The sequence below is a fragment of the Erinaceus europaeus genome, chromosome 6 (genome assembly GCF_950295315.1).
Source record: "Erinaceus europaeus chromosome 6, mEriEur2.1, whole genome shotgun sequence".
NCBI lineage: Eukaryota > Metazoa > Chordata > Mammalia > Eulipotyphla > Erinaceidae > Erinaceus > Erinaceus europaeus.
In genome coordinates this window covers 27619822-27639784 of record NC_080167.1, presented here as the reverse complement: position 1 = coordinate 27639784, position 19963 = coordinate 27619822, and the positions used below count along the sequence as shown (strand labels likewise).

The window sequence follows — 19963 nt, the reverse complement described above, 5'->3', positions numbered from 1 at the left end:
TTCCCGGATGGCCTCTTAGACGACCTCGGATTGGCTAGAGTTCCTTAGAACCCGCCTATAGCCTCTTCTGATTGGTCGCTGAGATACAAACAACGACGCCATTTTCCCACCAGTTCTATGGAAACAGAAAGTTACGCCTCAAAGCTCCCTGGGAAATGTAGTCCAGTCTTTGGAGCCAATGCGCAAGCTCTGGTACGTGAGAACTGCAAGACCCGCCATGCCCCGCGCTTGCGTGGACAGTACGGGGAGGGGATGAGGAGTAAAGGAGGCGGGGCGATAAAGCTGTGGGGAGGCGGCAACGACGCCTGCGCAGTATGAGCGGGATGGCGCATTTTGTTGCACCGAGTAATGCGGTGTCGCTGGCTCCTGAGGAGGGCGGAGAGTTCTGTGGTGAAGTAGGGGGAGGGATTCATGTAAGCATTAGAAGGAGCCTGGGTCGGAACTATAAAAGGGGAAGTTGATGCTGGGTACTGCTACTTCCACGCTGGCGGCGTGAAAGTTGTGATATCATCGTTGAACCGTGAGTGGCTGTGGTGGCGGCTGGGGGGGAACCCGGATGGGATAGAGGGTGGGGGAGGCGGGGAGGCGGGGCGAAGAGGAAAGAAAGAAAGAAAGAAAAAGAAAGGAGGGTGAGGACCCGGATGCTGAACCGGATTGTGTACCAATTTTCCATCTTCTGGCTGGGGAGGGGGTGGAGGGGCGGAAGGGGGCATCATTGCGGAGAGAACCGGAACCTCATCACCCTGCGGGCACTGCTAACTAGGTAGACATTTGCAGCTCTTTTCCTGAGCCTCTGTTAGAAGTCTGCCACGAAGAGAGTATATTCGTGTGTGTGTGTAAGTCTGTGTCTTGAGTGTGTGTGAGTCTCAGACAGTTCTTCAGACCCATCGTCTGCGAGTTTGGAGAAAGAATGTCCCCCCACCCCGTGCTTTACAGCTGCACATTGTATCTGTTATATCTCTGACAATCCTGAAACTAGACTTCCCTTTGGGGGGGGGGGGGGAGTCACACTTTTCTATTTTCACTTCCGGTATGCCAGTGGACTAATTTTAATCATTTGACGTTACGTTTTGAGGGCGCCCACCAAGTGGAAAAACGGATGTTTGGCCCATATGTGGTGGACCTGAACCGAGAGAGACCAGTGCTGAACACGCGGCCACAGTGTGAAATGGCAACAGTGGCGAGGGAGCTGAGGATGGGAGGATTTGAAATAGGGCCTTTGACTTGGGGAGCTAGGGGGTCTGAACTGACTGACGGCTAACGGGGTTAGCAGGAGTTCATTAGAGACATGCCATTCTGGGTAGAATGACATGCTAAGCCTTTGTGTCAAGAGAGAATTTGTTTAAATACTGCTTGCTTCTGGTTTATGATGGGGTTAGGGGTTGAACCTGGGGCTTCAGAATCTCAGGAAAGTTTCATTGTTTGTTTTTGCATAACCATGATGCTGTCTCCCCAGCCCCCAGGAAGCTATTAAAATTGGAGAACTGAGTTAAGAGACGTAAGAGTCGGGAGCCGGGTAGACTTTATACCCTTTGTTGAGTTTTGTTATTACCTAAGGACTATGGACTGAAAGAAGGCAGATCAGAACTTCTCAAAGAAGACAGAGAGCTGTAGAGGACCTAGAGGAGCCGGGTAGACTTTATACCCTTTGTTGAGTTTTGTTATTACCTAAGGACTATGGACTGAAAGAAGGCAGATCAGAACTTCTCAAAGAAGACAGAGAGCTGTAGAGGACCTAGAGGTGTGTGTGCAAGGAGCACAGCCAGGAGGTTGAGCACAACCAGGAGGTTGTCGCAAGAATAGTAGCCCTAGAGGGTAGGATTTTTGCTTTGTATGAATGTGCATCCACTGCCTGGATAAGAAAGCCGTTCTCTAGTTTTGAAAGTGGTTTCATGTTCACAGAGGTGTTCTGTAATTGTTATCCACTCAGAAAACAAGTGAGCAGAATTCATGTGACGCTCTAAAGCTTCTATACATTTAAGCCTACCTAGTACATTAATAGCTGAAATGTGATAAGCTGGATTTTTTTACATTTCTTTATTGAGGAATTAATGTTTTACATTCAACAGTAAATACAGTAGTTTGTACATGCAATACAACCCCCACTATGTTCTCTGTCACCCTTCTTGGACCTGTATTCTCCCCACCCACCCAGCCCAGAGTCTTTTACTTTGGTGCAATATGCCAATTCCAGTTCAGGTTCTACTTGTGTTTTCTTTTCTGATCTTGTTTTTCAACTTCTGCCTGAGAGTTAAGATCATCCCATATTCATCCTTCTGTTTCTGACTTATTTCACTTAACATGAATTTTTCAAGGTCCATCCAAGATTGGCTGAAAACGGTGAAGTCACCATTTTTATAGACGAGTAGGATTTTTTTTTTTTTTTAATTGCCACCAGGGTTATCTCTGGGGACTGGTGCCTACACTACTATGTAGCCACAGCTCCCGGCAACCATTTTTTCCTTTTTTTTTTTTTCTTTCTATTTTTATTAGATAGGACAGATAGAAATTGGGGGGGAGGGGTCAAGCAGTAGTGCAGCTGGTTAAGCACAGGTGGCGCAAATGGCAAAGACAGGCGTAAGGATCCTGGTTCGAGCCCCGGCTCCCCGCCTGCGGTGGGGGGGGAGGTCACTTCACGAGTGGTGAAACAGGTCTGCAGGTGTCTTTCTCTCCTCTCTATAGGGGAATCTCGCTCCCCACCTGTAGGGGAATTGCTTCATAAATGGTGAAGCAGGTCTGCAGGTGTCTTATCTTTCTCTCCCCCTCTGTCTTTCCCTCCTCTCTCCATTTCTCTCTGTCCTATCCAACAACAACGACAACAATAACAACAATGATAAACAACAAGAGCAACAAAAGGGGAAAAAAATTGCTTCCAGGAGCAGTGGATTCGTAGAGCCCCAGCAATGACCCTGGTGACAAAAAAAGAAAAGAAAAAGAAACCTCATTTAAAAAAAAAAAAAAAGAAAGAAAAAAATTGAGAGGGAGGGCAGACGAGAGAGAGAAATAGACACACCTGCACCTGCAGACCTGCTTTGCAGCTTGTGAAGCTTCCCCCCTGCACATGGGGAACAGGGGCTAGAACCCCGGTCCTTGCACATGGTAATAGGTGACACTGCCCAGCCCCTTGGAGTTCTTTTTTTATAAAAGTTTATCTTCTTAATATTTATTCCCTTTTGTTGCCCTTGTTTTATTGTTGTAGTTATGGTTGATGTCGTCATCATTGGATAGGACAGAGAGAAATGGAGAGGAGGGAAAGACAAGGGGAGAGAAAGATAAGACACCTGCAGACCTGCTTCACCATTTATGAAGCAATTCCCCTACAGGTGGGGAGCTGGGGGCTCAAACTGTATAAAGGTTTATTTTATTTATTACATTTCCATAGGAGAAAGAGACACGTCAGACTAACACTCTGACACTTGTGAAGCAGAGGGGGTGGTCCAAGAACCTCAGATGTGCAAGTACATCCAGTTGTACTATTGCTCCAGACAGTGGAATTCTTTAAGTTAAAAGGGGGGGGGGGGGAGTGAGAGCCAGGTCATATGTGCCACAGTATATAGAGCTCCTTACACTCTTCAAGGAAAAAAATAGTAATAACTTGATTTTGGATAACTAAAAATATTAAGGTTCCTGTTGATCGAGTGCTGAAATGCTTGTGAAGGAGCATCCTCTGGAAAAGCACATTGATTGCTATTAAGTGAGTTTTGTTTTTGTTTTCTAAGATCCATTTATTGTTATAAAAGATAGCCCGGGTCTGCTAACTGCGACACAGGCAGTCTCTGGAACCTCAGGCATGTTCTGTTACTGAGAGAACCCTCATCCCTGAGGTTTGGGGTGTTTGTCTGATTGTTAATAAGGAAGAGAGAGAATGAAAACACACCTGACGGGAGTCGGGCAGTAGGGCAGTGGGTTAAGCTCAAATGACGCAAAGCCCAAGGACCAGTGTAAGGATCCTGGCTTCGAGCCCCCGGCTCCCCACCTGCAGGGGAGTTGCTTCACAGGTGGTGAAGCAAGTCTGCAGGTGTCTGTCTTTCTCCCCCCCTCTCTGTCTTCCCCTCCTCTCTCCATTTCTCTCTGTCCTATCCAACAATGATGATAACAATAATAACTACAACAGTAAAACAAAAAGGGCAACAAAAGAGAATAAATATAATAAATAAATATTTTTTTAAAAAAAAAGGAAAGAAAAGACACCTAAGCATCGCTCTGGCATATACTTGCCAGGGACCAAACTTCAGGCCTCATGATCAAAACTCCAGCACTTGGTACCAACTCCAGGGCCCTGGTTCTAGCACATGTGCAATTTCACCACTCTGGGTGAGTTTTTATTTTCAGGTTAGAGAAGGGAAGGGAGTGACACAAGATCTTGAGCTTCTTCCAGTGCCATAGCTCTTCCTATGTGGAACAGGGTTCAAACCTGGTCCATATAGCAAGGCAGATGCTTTACCTGGTGAGCTCTCTCTCCTGCTCCCAAAGAGAATTCTTCTTGATCACTGATTTCATTGATTTTTAAGTCAGGGGTGTTCCGGAGACTGTGAAAAAGATAAGCATGGTTTTTGTTTTCTACTTAATTGGAAAGAGATAACTATGAATTTGTTTTAAATAATTAGGTGTGTATATGAGATGCTCTTTGTTTTCCTACCTTTAATTTTGTTCAATAGTAATCTTTTATTTTTTTATTTATTCATTTCCTTTTGTTGCCCTTGTTTTTTTATTTTTCTAGTTATTATTGTTGATGTCGTGGTCGTTGGATAGGACAGAGAGAAATGGAGAGAGGAAGGGAAGACAGAAGACAGAAGGGGAGAGAAAGATAGACACCTGCAGACCTGCTTCATGGCCTGTGAAGTGACTCCCTTGTAGGTGGGGAGCCGGGGGCTCGAACCAGGATCCTTAAGCAGGTCCTTGAACTTTGTGCTACCTGCGCTTAATCCACTGTGCTACCGCCCGACTCCCAGTAATCTTTTGTTTTATTTATTTTATTTTTTAAATATTTATTATTATTTATTCCCTTTTGTTGCCCTTGTTTTGTTGTTGTAGTTATGATTGATGTCGTCGTTGTTGAATAGGACAGAGAGAAATGGAGAGAGGAGGGGAAGACCAGAGAGGGGGGAGAGAAAGATAGACACCTGCAGCCCTGCTTCACTGCTTGTGAAGCAACTCCCCTGCAGGTGGGGACCCGGGGGCTTGAACTGGGATCCTTAAGCCGGTTCTTGTGCTATGCGCCACATGCACTTAACCCGCTGTGCTACCGCCCGACTCCCATAATCTTTTATTTTTATCTAAGGGATAATTCTTCCTCCTTGTCACTTTTTATAGTAATGTAAGAATGCTATGGTCTATGTCAAAGTTTTAACAGTGTAGATAATAGGTTACTAAATACGTATTTGGGTTCAGGATATCCTCTGAAAATTTTTTCCCTTGGGAATATGCTTATGATTAATTGTTAGTCAAGGTAGATGTGAAAGTTTCCAGTGTTTCTATATGGAAGTCCCCTTTTTTTCCCTCCTGATAGAGAAAACAAGAGGGGAGGGAGAGGAGGAGAGAGAGACACACATACACAGAGGGAGAGACTTGCAATACTGTTTCACCTCTCAGAAAGCTTTTCTTTCTGAAGTGGAATCCAGTGGAATGTGGGAATGGGAGTGGCATGCTTTTCTTTGGATATATATTGCGAAGATTATTTCCTTTAATGGAGTACTAATTTTTTATGATTTCATAAATCTATTTCATGATAAAATTTCACCTAGATACTCAAGAATTAAATTCAAAAAACATATTCTTCATGATCCTAGAAATCAAATCATTGTCCCAAGAAGGGGGTGGGGGGGAGCAGACAAAGGTGAAACATATTTTAAAATATGCTCAGATATCAAAGCAATAAGAAAAATAATTAATGTGGTTATAAATAAAGATAGCAATAGGTACTTTAAAGGAATCAGAGTCGATTCAACCATAAAGGAGAATCCTAGGAACAAGTGACAGATATTCTAAGACATACTGAAGTAAATGTAAAATTTAGAATAATAAGTCTACAGAGGAGTATGCTTAATAATAAAACTGCCTTTGAATTCATGCATGTTTAAATCAGAATCTCTAAAGTTGATCTTTGATAAAATGCAGGCGTTTTTCCCTTAAATTTTACCACTTACTTAAATTTTGGTAAAGCCTGGGTTTTGTTCATGTGCAGTTTCGCCATTCCAGGCCATTTTTTTGTTGTTTTTTTTTTTTTTCCTTTCATTTAGGTAGCTAGAGAGGGAGACACCACACCACTGAAGCTTTCTGCCATGTGGTGCTGTGGCTTGAATCTCGGTTATTCAAATAGCAGGGCAGTCACCCGACCCAGTGAGCTCCCTCTCTGTTCCCTCTCCTTAAGTTTTAAACATGTAAAATATACTCGAGAAAGTATGTTTACTAATTTATATAATCATCCAAATATAAAAGTAATGGTATGGGTCAGTTTTCATGTTTGATGTCAGTAGTTGTTTTTTTTTTTAATTTTTAAATTGATTTATTTTTTAATATTTTTATTTTATTTACTTTGGATAGAGACAGAAGTTGAGAGAGGAAGGGATGATACCTGTAGCACTGCTTCACCAGTTATGAAGTTTCTCCCTGTGAGTGGGGACCAGAGGCTTAAACCTTGGTCCTTACACATTGTAGTATGTGCATTCAACCAGCTACACCACCAGCTGGACCCTTATTTTTATTTATTTTAAATGGAAATTGAGAGGGAGAGAGACACCTGTATCACTGCTTCACCACCAGTGAAACTTTCCCCCTGCAGGTGGGAACCAACGGTTTGAACCAGGTCCTTGTGCTTTTGGTAATGTATGGACTCGACCTGGGGCTTTACCACCTGGCTCCTTTGATGTCAATAATCTAAGCTTTTCATTAAAGTAAAACTAAGGAAACTACTTAGAGTCCAGATTAATGTTTTCATCAATGTAATTGCTTGAATTAAAACTTTTTTTTAATGACAATAATAATCAGTAAAACATTAATTCCCCCAATAAAGAAATTTTAAAAATTTAAAATATATAATAACTACTCATATATCGTATGGTTCACATACTTTGGACTATCAAATTGTATTTGAATTATTTCAAAATAACTTCTACAGGAAAAAAAAAATTTTTTTTTCCCCAGCAAAAAATAGTTAATGTATTACAGATCAGAATGTCCTAAGATCAGATTGTGGTATCCATGTGGTTCCGTAGCTATCACCACAGTCTTAATTTCAGGACATTCTGATCCCTCCTAGAAGACGTTGTACTTTGGGCCAGAAATTGTACTCTGGGCTCACCTGCTAGGGTGCTTACTTTGCCACGCCATGGCACAGGTGTGAGTTTCAACATCACGCGGGAGGTGCTACATATGGCACTGGAGGAAGCTGTGGTACCTCTCCCTCCCTCTGTCTCTCTACTTGGATGAAAAAAAAAGTGGGAAGTGGTGAGAACAAAATGAACACAAGTCCACTTCCACAAAATAACAAACAAAAAATGCTACATTCATTAGCAGTCACTCCTTTCACCTCCACCTTTGCCTATGCCGAACAATTCATATAAATGGAATCATACAATGCAGGATCTTTTTGTGTCTGGTTTCTTTTCCTTAATACTATAATTTTTGAAGAGTTTTATAAACAGTGGTCCGGGAGGTGGCGTAGTGGATAAAGCATCGGACTTTCAAGCATGAGGTCCTGAGTTCGATCCCCAGCAGCACATGTACCAGAGTGATATCTGGCTCTTTCTCTCTCTTCCTATGTCTATCACTAATAAATAAATAAAATCTTTAAAAAATAGATTTTATAAGCATAAAGAATTTTTGTATGAAAACCAAATTAAAAGTCAGCCATTAAAAAAAAATAGCTTGAGATTTGACTTCCTTTGCTGTGTGATACTCAGAAATGACTTAATGATACCGTCGTTATGTTTCTCCTTTTTAGCAGATCAGCTTTAAAAATTATAAACAATGGCGAAGACCCAAGAAACAGTCGAAAGAATACTTCTAGAACCCTATAAATACTTACTACAGTTACCAGGTAATGATTCAGTTATGGTTCACATAGAGCTGCTTTTATAAAATGGTTGTTCAGTTGTTAGCATTCGGGGACCAGGAGGTAACACAGCAGGTAGGGCACCCACCATATGGTGTGTGAGACCCGGGGTTCACCACTTGGGAGGACCATGGTCAGCACCAAAAAGGAACTCTATGGGTAGTGGAGTGGTTTTTTTTTATTTTGAGTCTGTCATCTGTTCCTTTGTTTCTCGTTGTGTGGAATTAAAAAAAAAAAAAAAGTTCCTCCAGGGAGTCTGCTCAGTGGTCTCATGCATGCAGAAAGTCCCCAGTTTATGCCCCATTGCTACAAAAAAAAGTAGTGGACCTGGGGGGGTGAGCTGGGTGGTGGTGCACCTGATTGAGGGCACCCGTTATAATGCGCAAGGAGTCAGGTTCAAGTCCCCGGTCCCCACCTGCAGGGGAAAAGCTTCACAAGTGGTGAAGCAATGCTGCAGGTGTCTCTTTGTCTCTCTGTCTCTTTCCCCCTTCCCTCTAGATTGCTGACTGACTGTCTCCAATAAATGAAGATAATAAAAATAAATTTTAAAATATTTTAAATGGGTGGTCAGGCGGTAGTACAGCGGGTTAAGTGCACATGGCACAAAGCACAAGGACCAACTTAAGGATCCTTAAGGTTCAAGCCCCCGACTCCCCATCTGCAGGGGGGTCGCTTAGCAAGCAGTGAAGCAGGTCTGCAGGTGTCTTGTCTTTCTCTCCTCCTCTCTGTCTCCCCTCCTTTTTTGATTTCTCTCTGTCCTATCTAACAACAACATCAATGGTGACAGTAACAAAGGCAACAAAATGAGAAAAAATGGCCTCCAGGAGCAGTGGATTCGTAGTGCCGTCCCCTCCTCTCTCCATTTCTCTCAGTCCTGTTCAACAACGACGACATCAGTAACAACAACGACAACTACAATAAAGCAACAAGGGCAACAAAAGGAAATAAATATTTTTTAAAAATTAAAAAAAAAAGAAAATAGAACTTTTATTTTTGTTCTAACAGACATTTTGGGGCACCATTTATATGATATCATTAGTAAACAATTATAGAATATATAGGGCTGGATGGTGGCACACCTGGTTAAGTGCACGAATTACCATGCACAAGGACCCAGGTTCAATCCCCTGGTTCCCAGCTGCAGGGGCGGCAGTTAACGAGCAGTGAAGCAAGTCTGCAGGTGTCTTTCTCTTCCCTGTCTATCTCCCCCTCCCTCTCAGGTTTTCTCTGTTCTATCAAATAAAGTTTTTTTTTTTTTTTCATTTAAAAAAAAGGGAATATACTTTAAAAAATATAAGGGTTGGCAAAAAAGTCTTTTTTTTTTTTTTTTTTTTTTTTTTGCCTCCATAGTTATCACTGGGGCTCGGTGCCAGCACTACAAATCCACTATTCCTGAAGGCCATTTTTTTTATTCGATGGGACAGAGAGAAATTGAGAGGAGTGGAAGATAGGGAGAGACCCAGATAGACACCTGCAGACCTATTTCAACTCTGGTGAAATGACTCTCCTGCAGATGGGGAGCCAGGGGCTCGAACTAAGATCCTTGCACTTTGTACTATGTACTATGTGTGCTTAACCCAGTGGTGAAGCAGGTCTGCAGGTGTCTTATCTTTCTCTCCCCCTCTCTGTCTTCCCCCTCCTCTCTCCATTTCTCTCTGTCCTATCCAACAACAATGACATCAATAACAACAACTAATAACTACAACAATAAAACAAGGGCAACAAAAGGAAATAAATGAAAAATTTTTTTAAAAACGTAAGTACTTGTAATTAAGCCACTTACTATGCTACTTACATACATTCAGAAACTAATGGGGAAATGTGGCTCCCCACTCATTTGTGTGTGTTCATCTTCTCTTTTGCCTCCAGGGTTACTGCTGGGGCTCGGTACTCCTGGTGGCCATATATTTTTATTTTTTCTCCCTCCCCCATTTTATTGGATAGGACAGACAGAAATTGAGAGGGGAGGGGGCCAAGTGGTGGCACACCTGGCTGAGCACACATTACAGTGCACAAAGACCCAGGTTCGAACCCCAGCTCCTCACCTGAAGGGGAAAGCTTCATGAGAGGTGAAATCCAATAATTGAATTAAGTTAATTAAAAAATTTAAAGAAAAAGAAATTGAGATGGGAGGGGGGCCTGGCGGTAGCACTTTGGGGTTAAGTGCACATGGCGCGAAGCACAGGACCAATATAAGGATCCTGGTTCAAGCCCCTGGCTCCCCACCTGCAGGAGGGTCATTTCACAAGGGTGAAGTAGGTCTGCGGGTGCCTGTCCTCTTCTCCCCCTCTCTCTGTCCTATCCTCTCTCAATTTCTCTCTGTCCTATCCAACAATAACAAGGGCAACAAAATGGAGAAAATGGACTCCAGGAGCAGTGGATAGTGAAGGAAAGAAGGAATTGAGAGGGGAGAGGAAGATACGGAGAGAGAGAGAGACATCTGCAGACCTGCTTCACCACTTGTGAAGCAACCCCCGCTACGAATTGGATAGAGAGAGAAATTGAAAAGGGAGAGGGAATGAGACAGACCCCTGCAGCCCTACTTCACCACTCATGAAGCTTCTTTTCTGCAGGTGGGGAGACAACCCCAGCAGAAAGCATAAGTGCCTTGTATAAATTCTCTAGATTGTTCTGAGAGCCAGCAAGTTAGCTCATCCAGTAGATGTACCTGCTTGACATGCATTCAACCCAGGTTCAAGCCCAGATCCCACCAGTGGGGGAAGAAGCTTCCACACTATGGGTCTTTCCTTCTATGTCTGTCACTCTATCTAGAATAAAAAAGTCTACCCAGGGTAGTGAAACTCCAACAATAACAACAGCAAAATGTTTCTAAATAAATTTTTTTTAATTATATTAATTTATTTTCCCTTTTGTTGCGCTTCTTTTTTATTGTTGTTGTAATTATTGTTATTAATGTGAAGCACCGCCTGTGAAGCGATCCCCCCTCCCCCCACACACCCCCCCCACCCCTGCAGGTGGGGAGCCAGGGGCTCCAACCGGGATCCTTACACGCCCCCTGCGCTTAACAAACAAACAAAAAAGAACGTAGCTGGTAGTTTATGGTTGTGTGTTTCACCATAGCACTGTGTGCAGCTCTGGCTTTTGGTGGTGCAAAGAATTGAAGCTGGGACCTTGGACCCTCACAAACATGAAAAGAGTCCTGCTTCGCCTGACTCCTTTGTGGTATTTTTTTTTTTTTTTTTTAATATTGAAATATAAGTGCAGGGGCGATGGGTAGATAGCATAATGGTTATGCAAAGAGACTCTCATGCCTGAGGCTCCAAAGTTCCAGATTCAGTCCCCCAGCAGCTGAGCAGTGCTCTGGTAAAAAAAAAAGTGTGTGGGGGGGGAGTCAGGCGGTAGCGCAGCGGTTTAAGCTCATGTGGCGCAAAGCGCAAGGACGGGCGGGTTCAATCCCCCAGCTCCCCACCTGCAGGGTAGTTGCTTCACAAGCGGTAAAGCAGGTTTGCAGGTGTCTTTCTTTTTTTTTCTTTTTTTTTTGTGTCTATCTTTCTTTCACCTTCTTTGTCTTCCCCATTTCTCTCTGTCCTGTCTAACAACGAGGACGTCAATAACACCAAAACAATAACTACAACAATTTTTTTAAAAGGGCAACAAAAGGGAAAATAAATATAAAAAAGTGTGTGTGTTAAAAAAGTGTGTGTAGGGGGTCTGGTGGTGGCGCAGTGGGTTAAGCGCACATGGTGCAAAGCGCAAGGACCGGCATAAGGATCCCGGTTCGAGCCCCCGGCTCCCCACCTGCAGGGGAGTCGCTTCACAGGCGGTGAAGCAGGTCTGCAGGTGTCTGTCTTTCTCTCCCCCTCTCTGTCTTCCCCTCCTCTCTCCATTTCTCTCTGTCCTATCCAACAACGAACAACATCAACAGTGGCAATAATAATAACCACAACGAGGCTACAACAACAAGGGCAACAAAAGGGGGAAAAATGGCCTCCAAGAGCGGTGGATTCATGGTGCAGGCACCGAGCCCAGCAATAACCCCGGAGGAAAAAAAAAAAGGGGGGGGGGTGTGCCGCAGGAAACCAGTAATTTTTTCCTTAACAGAGGGAGGAGGAGGAAGGACACTCAGAGTAGTAATAGGTGTAGGTGTAACTTCAGAAGGAAGTAAAAGCAGAGTCATTGAAAAAAATGGGCAAAAAATATAGATAGATAGATAAATAGATAGAAATATAGCTTTAGATAGTTACAAAGTCAACCATATCTGTGACCATGGGAGAACTACTGCAATTTCCAGTGGAAGGGATGAGGATATAGAACTCTGGTGGTGGAAACATTATAGAATTATACCCCTCTTATAATTATATAAACCAGTATTAAATCATTAATATAATCAGTAATAAAAAAGAAAGGAAAAAGATAACTTTAATATTCCTAAAAAAGGAAAAAACTTAAGTGCATAACCAGCAAATGCATTTGTGAAAACTACTGGAGAAGCTATTGAGCATTTTCTCCTACATAACTAAAATAGGGGCTGGGTGGTAGTGTACTGGGTTAAGCACACATAGTACAAAGGACCTGTGAAAGCTTCCCAGTTAGAGCCCCCGGCTCCCCACCTGTAGGGGGGTTGCTTCACAAGCAGGCTTGCAGGTGCCTATCTTTCTCTCACCCTCTCAATCTTCCCCTCCTCTCAATTTCTCTCTGTCCTATCCTATATAAATAATAGTAATTATTATTAAATTGATAAGAATTTAGTAAACTTTTTTTTTTTGCCTCCAGGGTTATTACTGGGGCTCAGTGCAAGCACTACGAATCCACCACTCTTGGAGGATATTTTGCCCATTTTGTAGCCCTTGTTGTGGTTGTCATTGTTAGATAGGACAGAGAGAAATCGAGTATCTGAGACAGTGGAGAAGTTCTGTGGTATCTCTGTCTTCTCTTGGGGTTGGAGGTTCTGATGCCACTAAAAAAGAAAAAAGTACTGTTTTTGTTTACTGAAAAGTTTTTTATTATTATTATCTTTTTATTTTTATTGGATAGAGACAGCCAGAAATTGAAAGGAATGGGAAGATAGGGAGAGAGACAGAGAGACACCTGCAGCCCTGCTTCACTACTCATGAAACTTTCCCTCTGCAGGTGGGGACTGGGGTGTTGAACCTAGGACCTTAAGCACTAGAACATGTGTGTTTAACCAGGTATGCCACCACCTTGCCCCCCTGAAAGGTATTTTTTTCTTTTGTTTTTGCAGGGGCTCAGTTTCTCTATCCCCCTCTTTCTGTCTCCCCCTTCCCTCTTGATTTCTGGCTGTCTCTTATCCAAAATATAAAGATTAAGAATAAAAAAAAAAGGAAGAAAGAGAAAATTGCCACCAGGAGCAGTGGATTCATATTGATGGCACCAAGCCCCAGCGATAACCTTGGAAACAAACAAACAAAAAAAACCCAAAGATTAACTTTTCACTATCTAGGATCTTTCGAGTATAATAATCTCACACTTTGGGCCGAGTGGTGGCAACACCTGGTTGAGCGCACATGTTACAATGCGCAAGTACCCAGGTCCGATTCCCCGTTCCCCGCCTGCAGGGGGAAAGCTTTGCAAGTGGTGAAGCAGTGCTGCAGTTGTCTTTCTGCCTCTCTTCCTCTCTATCCCCACTTTCCTTCTCAATTTCTGGCTGTCTCTATCCAATAAACAAAGGTGGTAAAATTAAAAAAAAATAATCTCACATTTCAGTCTCTGAAACCTTAGAGAGCTCATTTAGCAGTCTGCCTGCCTTACTTACCATTTGCACCTCCCTCTAGTGCACCACTTGTTGCTGTCGTCTCTCCCTCTCAGTCAGGCTCTCTCATCCTCGAAGAATGAAATTGCACATGTATAAGGCCCTTGCAGTGCTAAAAATAAATAAATAAAACCTTAAAAGAATGGTAGGTAATTTTAGGAGGTAATTCAATACTTAGTCCATTTTATGAAATACACCTACAGTGCTCTGAAATAAACAGTATTAATTTACTGTCTCTAAATAGACTTTTTTTTTCAAAAATGGGAATGAATTAGACATAATTCTTGAAATTAAGTTGAGGATCAAGAAGGTGGCAGGGTGCATGCCTAGATGAATCAGACTCTTAAGGTCTAAATTTGACATTGCATTAAAAAATAATAACAATAAGACAAAAGAAGTGAGCTTACCAATAAGCTAATAAATTACATTAGGATCTGTTTTTGCTTATTTTTTTCCTTTTTTTATTCATTTTATGGAACAGGGAGTTATGGCTTGTAGTACATTTGGATAGAGACAGAAATTGATGGGGGGGGGAGGAAGGTAGACACCTGCAGACCTGCTTCACCAATCATGAAGCAACCGCCCTGCATGTGGGGAACCAGGGGCTCGAGTTTCGCACCATGTGCACTTAACCCTTAACCCGCTGCACTACAGCCCGACCCCCTTCTTTCATCTTTTAAAGATAAAATTGGTACAGGTGTCAATAGCATAAAGGTTATGCAAAGAAGTTCTCATGCCTGAAGATCAAAGTCCCAGGTTCAGTCACCTGCACCACCATAAGCCATAGCTGAGCAGTGCTCTGGTTTAAAAAAAAAAAAAAAAAAAAAGATAAAGGCTCAGCAGATTAAGTGCACACACGTGGCAGGAAATGCAAGGACCAGCATAAGGATCGGGTTTGAGTCCCCGGCTCCCTACCTGCAGGAGAGTCACTTCACAGGCAATGAAGCAAGTCTGCAGGTTTCTATCTTTCTCTCCCCCTCCCAGTCTTCCCCTCCTCTCTCCATTTCTCTCTGTCCTAACAACAACAATAAGAGCTACAACAAAAATAATAATAAAAAAAAAAGCAAGGGCAACAAAAGGGAAAATAAATAAATATAAAAAAATTTTTAAAAAGATAAAATTCGGGAGTCGGGCGGTGGCGCAGTGGGTTAAGCGCACGTGGCGCAAAGCGCAGGGACCGGCATAAGGATCCCGGTTCAAGCCCCCGGCTCCCCACCTGCAGGGGAGTCGCTTCACAGGCGGTGAAGCAGGTCTGCAGGTGTCTATCTTTCTCTCCCCTCTCTCTCTGTCTTCCCCTCCTCTCTCCATTTCTCTCTGTCCTATCCAACAACAAAGCAACGTCAACAATGGCAATAATAACCACTATGAGGCTGCAACAACTAGGGCAACAAAAAGGGGGAAAAATGGCCTCCAGGAGCGGTGGATTCATGGTGCAGGTACCGAGCCCAGCAATAACCCTGGAGGAAAAAAAAAAAAAAAGATAAAATTGTACATGTGAGAAAGTATGTTACATGAGATGTGTTTTTATCTTATTTTTACAATTTTTACATAGTAATGTATTTAATAGGATAGAGGGAAGTTGAGAGAAGAAGGGGAGATAGAGAGTAAGACAACTGCAGCATTGCTTCACCCCTGATGAAGCTTCCTGCAGGTGGGGACTAGCGATTTGAACCTCAGTCCTTGCACGTTGTAATGTGTGCCACCCAACAAAATACACCACCACCGCATTCTTTCCTAATTTTAAAAGATTGTACATTTGAGAATGTTAGCTTTCAACAGAAGAGCCCAGCAGTGGAAGGCAACTTCTGCAGTGGGTGATGTATGGAACAATATTTATTCAGTTTTACCAGATAGAAAGTTCCTAAAATGCTTTCAAAATAAAATATAATTTTATTGTCAATTTTGATTCTTTAATTTCAGGTAAACAAGTGAGAACCAAACTTTCCCAGGCGTTTAATCATTGGCTAAAAGTTCCGGAAGACAAACTACAGGTAGTTAATGCTAACCTTGTTATTCATCTCCAAGAAATTAATAGATGTCACATAAAAATACTCCTTGTTCTCCATTTAGTTTACTTCCCATGTGTTGTTTTGTATTTAGGTTGCTAAATAGTTCTAGAAAGTAAAACATAACTGGACTTAATCTGCTTTTTAAGATGATTTTATAGACTCCTTTGATTTGTTCAATTAAAATGTAATTTTCAATTGTCTTTTTTTGTTAGATTATCATTGAAGTGACAGAAATGTTGCATAATGCAAGTTTACTCATTGATGATATTGAAGACAATTCCAAACTCCGCCGTGGATTTCCAGTGGCACACAGCATCTATGGAATTCCATCTGTCATCAATTCTGCAAATTACGTATATTTTCTTGGCCTAGAAAAAGTCTTAACTCTTAATCATCCAGATGCAGTAAAACTTTTTACTCGACAGCTTTTGGAACTCCATCAGGGACAAGGTCTAGATATTTACTGGAGGGATAATTATACCTGTCCCACTGAAGAAGAATATAAAGCTATGGTCCTACAGAAGACGGGTGGACTGTTTGGATTAGCAGTCGGTCTTATGCAGTTATTCTCTGAGTACAGAGAAGATTTAAAGCCACTGCTTGATACACTTGGGCTTTTCTTCCAAATTAGGGATGATTATGCTAATCTACACTCCAAAGAATATAGTGAAAACAAAAGCTTTTGTGAAGATCTAACAGAGGGAAAGTTTTCATTTCCTACTATTCATGCTATTTGGTCAAGGCCGGAAAGCACCCAGGTACAGAATATCTTGCGCCAGAGAACTGAAAACATAGATATCAAAAAATACTGTGTACATTATCTTGAAAATGTAGGTTCTTTTGAATACACTCGGAATACTCTTAACGAGCTTGAATCTAAAGCCTATAAACAAATCGATGCATGTGGGGGGAACCCTGAGCTAGTAGCTTTAATAAAGCACTTAAGTAAAATGTTCAAAGAAGAGAATGAACAACATTAAGCCATCCTTGCTTGATTAGGTTAGGTCCGGTAGTTTGTTTTAGTTGATAATTTTTTCGTCTTTTAGCCTATCACTGTAAAAAATTTGAACTATTGGTCTCAAAAACTGCTGAGTAAGGACAATGTGCGTGAGATTGTTTCAATTTAGAACCCTCTGTACAGGTAGTCATAGTGCAAAGCTGAAGGATCAAAAGGAGCCACATTTTCAATTTCTAACTTCAGTTTCTAAATTTTTTTTTCCTGGAAGGGTTTCTTGTCGTCAGCTCTGCCACATGTTCTGCTAATGGTGTCAATAAAAAAGATTTCAGCTTCCAGGAATTTTTATCCAGATACTTCCTGACTGTATCATTTGGACAGTTCCTAGTTCATCTCCCCCCGTTTTAAGCCAAGTTCTTGGAACCAGATTATATGCGAGTTAACCCACAGTCCACATAAGCTCCATTTTCTTTCTGATTGTTGCTACTTAACCTGTATGAATCCCCTCCTAAGAAACATCTTTTCTAAAGTCTTCCATGGAAATGGTGACAGTGATAAGCAGTAAGCACTGTGCTTCTTTTTTTAAAACACTCCCCCCCCCCCTTTTCTTTTCCCCTTCTTTATTCAGAAAATTTTCTTTAACCAAGGAGCCTCCACTTAATGGACTTCCATGCTACACCAAGTTCTTTCCTTCTTCAATTTGGATGGGGGGGGAAGGCACATGAAAAAAAAAATCACCTAGGAAAGAACTTTCCTTCCCTGCTTTCATTCTCTATTTAAAATATTTATTTATAGATTAGAGGCAGGTATCAAAAGAGACGGGGATATAGAGAGAACTACATCACTGCTTCACCACCCCCAACTCCTCAGGAAGGACCTTTTCAACCATTTATAATTCATCTTGGTTAGTAAGAGAGAAGTAACTGATGCTTACATCAACTACAAAAGCTCAGGGAAATGCCTTTTTTCTTCCAACCCACATCAATAACTTCCCCTCTCCTTTGAAGGCAATTAGTGCTTGGAGAGAAAGAAAAGTAGGCGTCTTAAACTATGATACAAAAGCTCAACCTGGAGGCTGGCAGAATAATTCACTTGGATAGTGCTCAGCTGTGCCATGGGTATGACCTAGGATCAAACCCAAACCTACTGAAGCTTTGAAGGAAGCTTCAGTACTGTTGTCTCTTTCCTTCTCTGTTTCTTTGTCTGTCAAAGGAAAAGAAGGAAGCTGAGCAAGCTTAACCTGAGAGCTAGTAACTAGCTAAAAGTTAGCCAAAGTCTGTGCTAATCAACTAATTAGCTTTACGGTGCCTTAACCCTGACAATCCTTTCTGTGTAGTTTCTAGCCCCAAAGTCCTAAGAAGTAGGGGAAAAATTCTGTTTCATATATTAGAAGTGTAACTCACATCTGAAATTAAAGTGCATTGCTCACCAACATTGCCGTCTGCTTGATTGGTTTTATATATTATCTCAGATCTAATCACCATAACTTGTGAGAAATTGTCACGTGGTCCGGGAAGTGGCACAGTGGGTAAAGCCTTTGATTCAAGCAGGAGTTTGATCCCCAGCAAAACGTGTACCAGAGTAATAACTGGTTCTCTCTCTCTCTCTCTCTCTCTCTCTCTCCTATCTTTCTCATTACTAAAATAAAATAAAAAGAAATATGTCACTAAAACACCCCACCTAATTCTTACTGAAAAGTTGGATACTGCCTTTTACTAATTTTTAATACAATTTAAATCTTTCATTTTAACTTACACAAGGAAGCCTTTTAAAACCAAAGATATTTACGTGACATTGGAGATTTAAATTATGTATTTATGAACCCATAACTTAAAAAACAACTTAGTGGGAGTCGGGCGGTAGCGCAGCAGGTTAAGCGCATGTGGTGCAAAGCTCAAGGACCTGCGTAAGGATCCCGGTTGGAGCCCCCGGCTCCCCACCTGCAGGGGAGTCGCTTCACAGGCGGTGAGGCAGGTCTGCAGGTGTCTATCTTTCCCCCTCTGTCTTCCCCTCCTCCATTTCTCTCTGTCCTAACAACAACATCAATAACAACAATAATAACTACAACAACAATGAAAACAAGGGCAACAAAAGGGGAAATAAATATTTAAAAATTAAAAAACTGATTATATTAAAAGTTAAGGTAAATAAATATTTAAAATTAAAAACAGTGATTATATTAAAAGTTAAGGTGGAGCTGGTTTGTGACAACCTGGTAGAGAACTTGGGGCTACTTCATGAGTGGTGAAGCAGTGCTGCAGGTGTCTCTGCTCTCTAGCTCTTTTTTTTATTAGTGATTTAATAATGATTGACGAGATTGTGGGATAAGGGGAAAAGTTCCCGCCACCAGAATTCCACATCCTATCCCATCCCCTCCATTGGAAGCTTCCCTATTCTTTTTCCCTCTATAGAACAAAGATTTTTTTTTTCTCTCTCTCTCTCTTTTACCAGAGTACTGTTCAGCTCTGGCTTATGGTGGTGCCAGGGATTGAACCTGGGAGTTTGGAGACTCAGGCATGTGAGTCTGTTGCATAACCATTATGCTCTCTACCCTCCGCCCTGGATCAAAAATCTTTATGGGGTGCAAAAGGTGGGAGGTCTGGCTTCTGTAATTGCTTCTCTACTGGATATGGGCATTGAGAGGTTGATCCATATCCCCAGCCTGTCTCTTTGTCTTTCCCTGGTGGGGCAGGTCTCTGGGGAGGTGAGGTTCCAGGACTCATTGGTGAGGTCGCCTGCCCAGAGAAGTCAGGTTGGTGTCATGGTAGTATCTGCAACTTGGTGGCTGAAAAGCATTAAGATATAAAGCAGAGGTGCCTGGTGGTGGCGCACCTGGTTAAATGCACATGTTACAGTGCACAAGGATCCAGGTTCAAGCCCCTAGGTCCCACCTGCAGGGGGAAAGTTTCGTGAGTGGTGAAACAGGGCTGAAGGTGTCTCTCCCTCTTTAGCTCCCCCTCCTGTTTGATTTCTGGCTGTCTCTATCCAATAAAGGGAATAAAAATAAATAAAAAGATATAAAGCAGAACAAATTGTTTAATCGTGAACCTAAAGGTAAGACTAGAGCAGATGAGATTTGGGGTCTTCATGTTGGAAGAAGCTAGGAAGTCTAAGTATATTCCGAGGGGCCCATGACTTTACTAAATTTTTGCCTGAGCTGTAGTTGGGCTGAGAGTATATCTCTCCCTTTTCAGTCTCTTTTACTCAATCAAAAA

General features: G+C 42.1%; 1 protein-coding gene across 7 annotated transcripts; it reads left to right on the top strand.

Moving 5' to 3' along the window:
• The first annotated feature begins 49 nt into the window (after positions 1 to 49).
• Positions 50 to 18182, top strand: GGPS1 (geranylgeranyl diphosphate synthase 1). Of its 7 annotated transcripts, none has more exons than XM_060191964.1 (5): positions 304 to 520; positions 7946 to 8038; positions 13145 to 13203; positions 15705 to 15775; positions 16006 to 18182. In XM_060191964.1, the coding sequence occupies exon 5, from the start codon at positions 16027 to 16029 to the stop codon at positions 16771 to 16773; it is 747 nt and encodes a 248-aa protein (XP_060047947.1). In that variant the 5' UTR covers positions 304 to 520; positions 7946 to 8038; positions 13145 to 13203; positions 15705 to 15775; positions 16006 to 16026; the 3' UTR covers positions 16774 to 18182. The 7 variants fall into 7 exon arrangements, with proteins under 7 accessions (XP_060047945.1, XP_060047947.1, XP_060047948.1 ...); XM_060191965.1 differs by having other exon boundaries at positions 7943 to 8038; XM_060191962.1 differs by lacking the exons at positions 304 to 520; positions 13145 to 13203 and adding an exon at positions 50 to 192 and having other exon boundaries at positions 7943 to 8038.
• The last annotated feature ends 1781 nt before the right edge of the window (positions 18183 to 19963 follow it).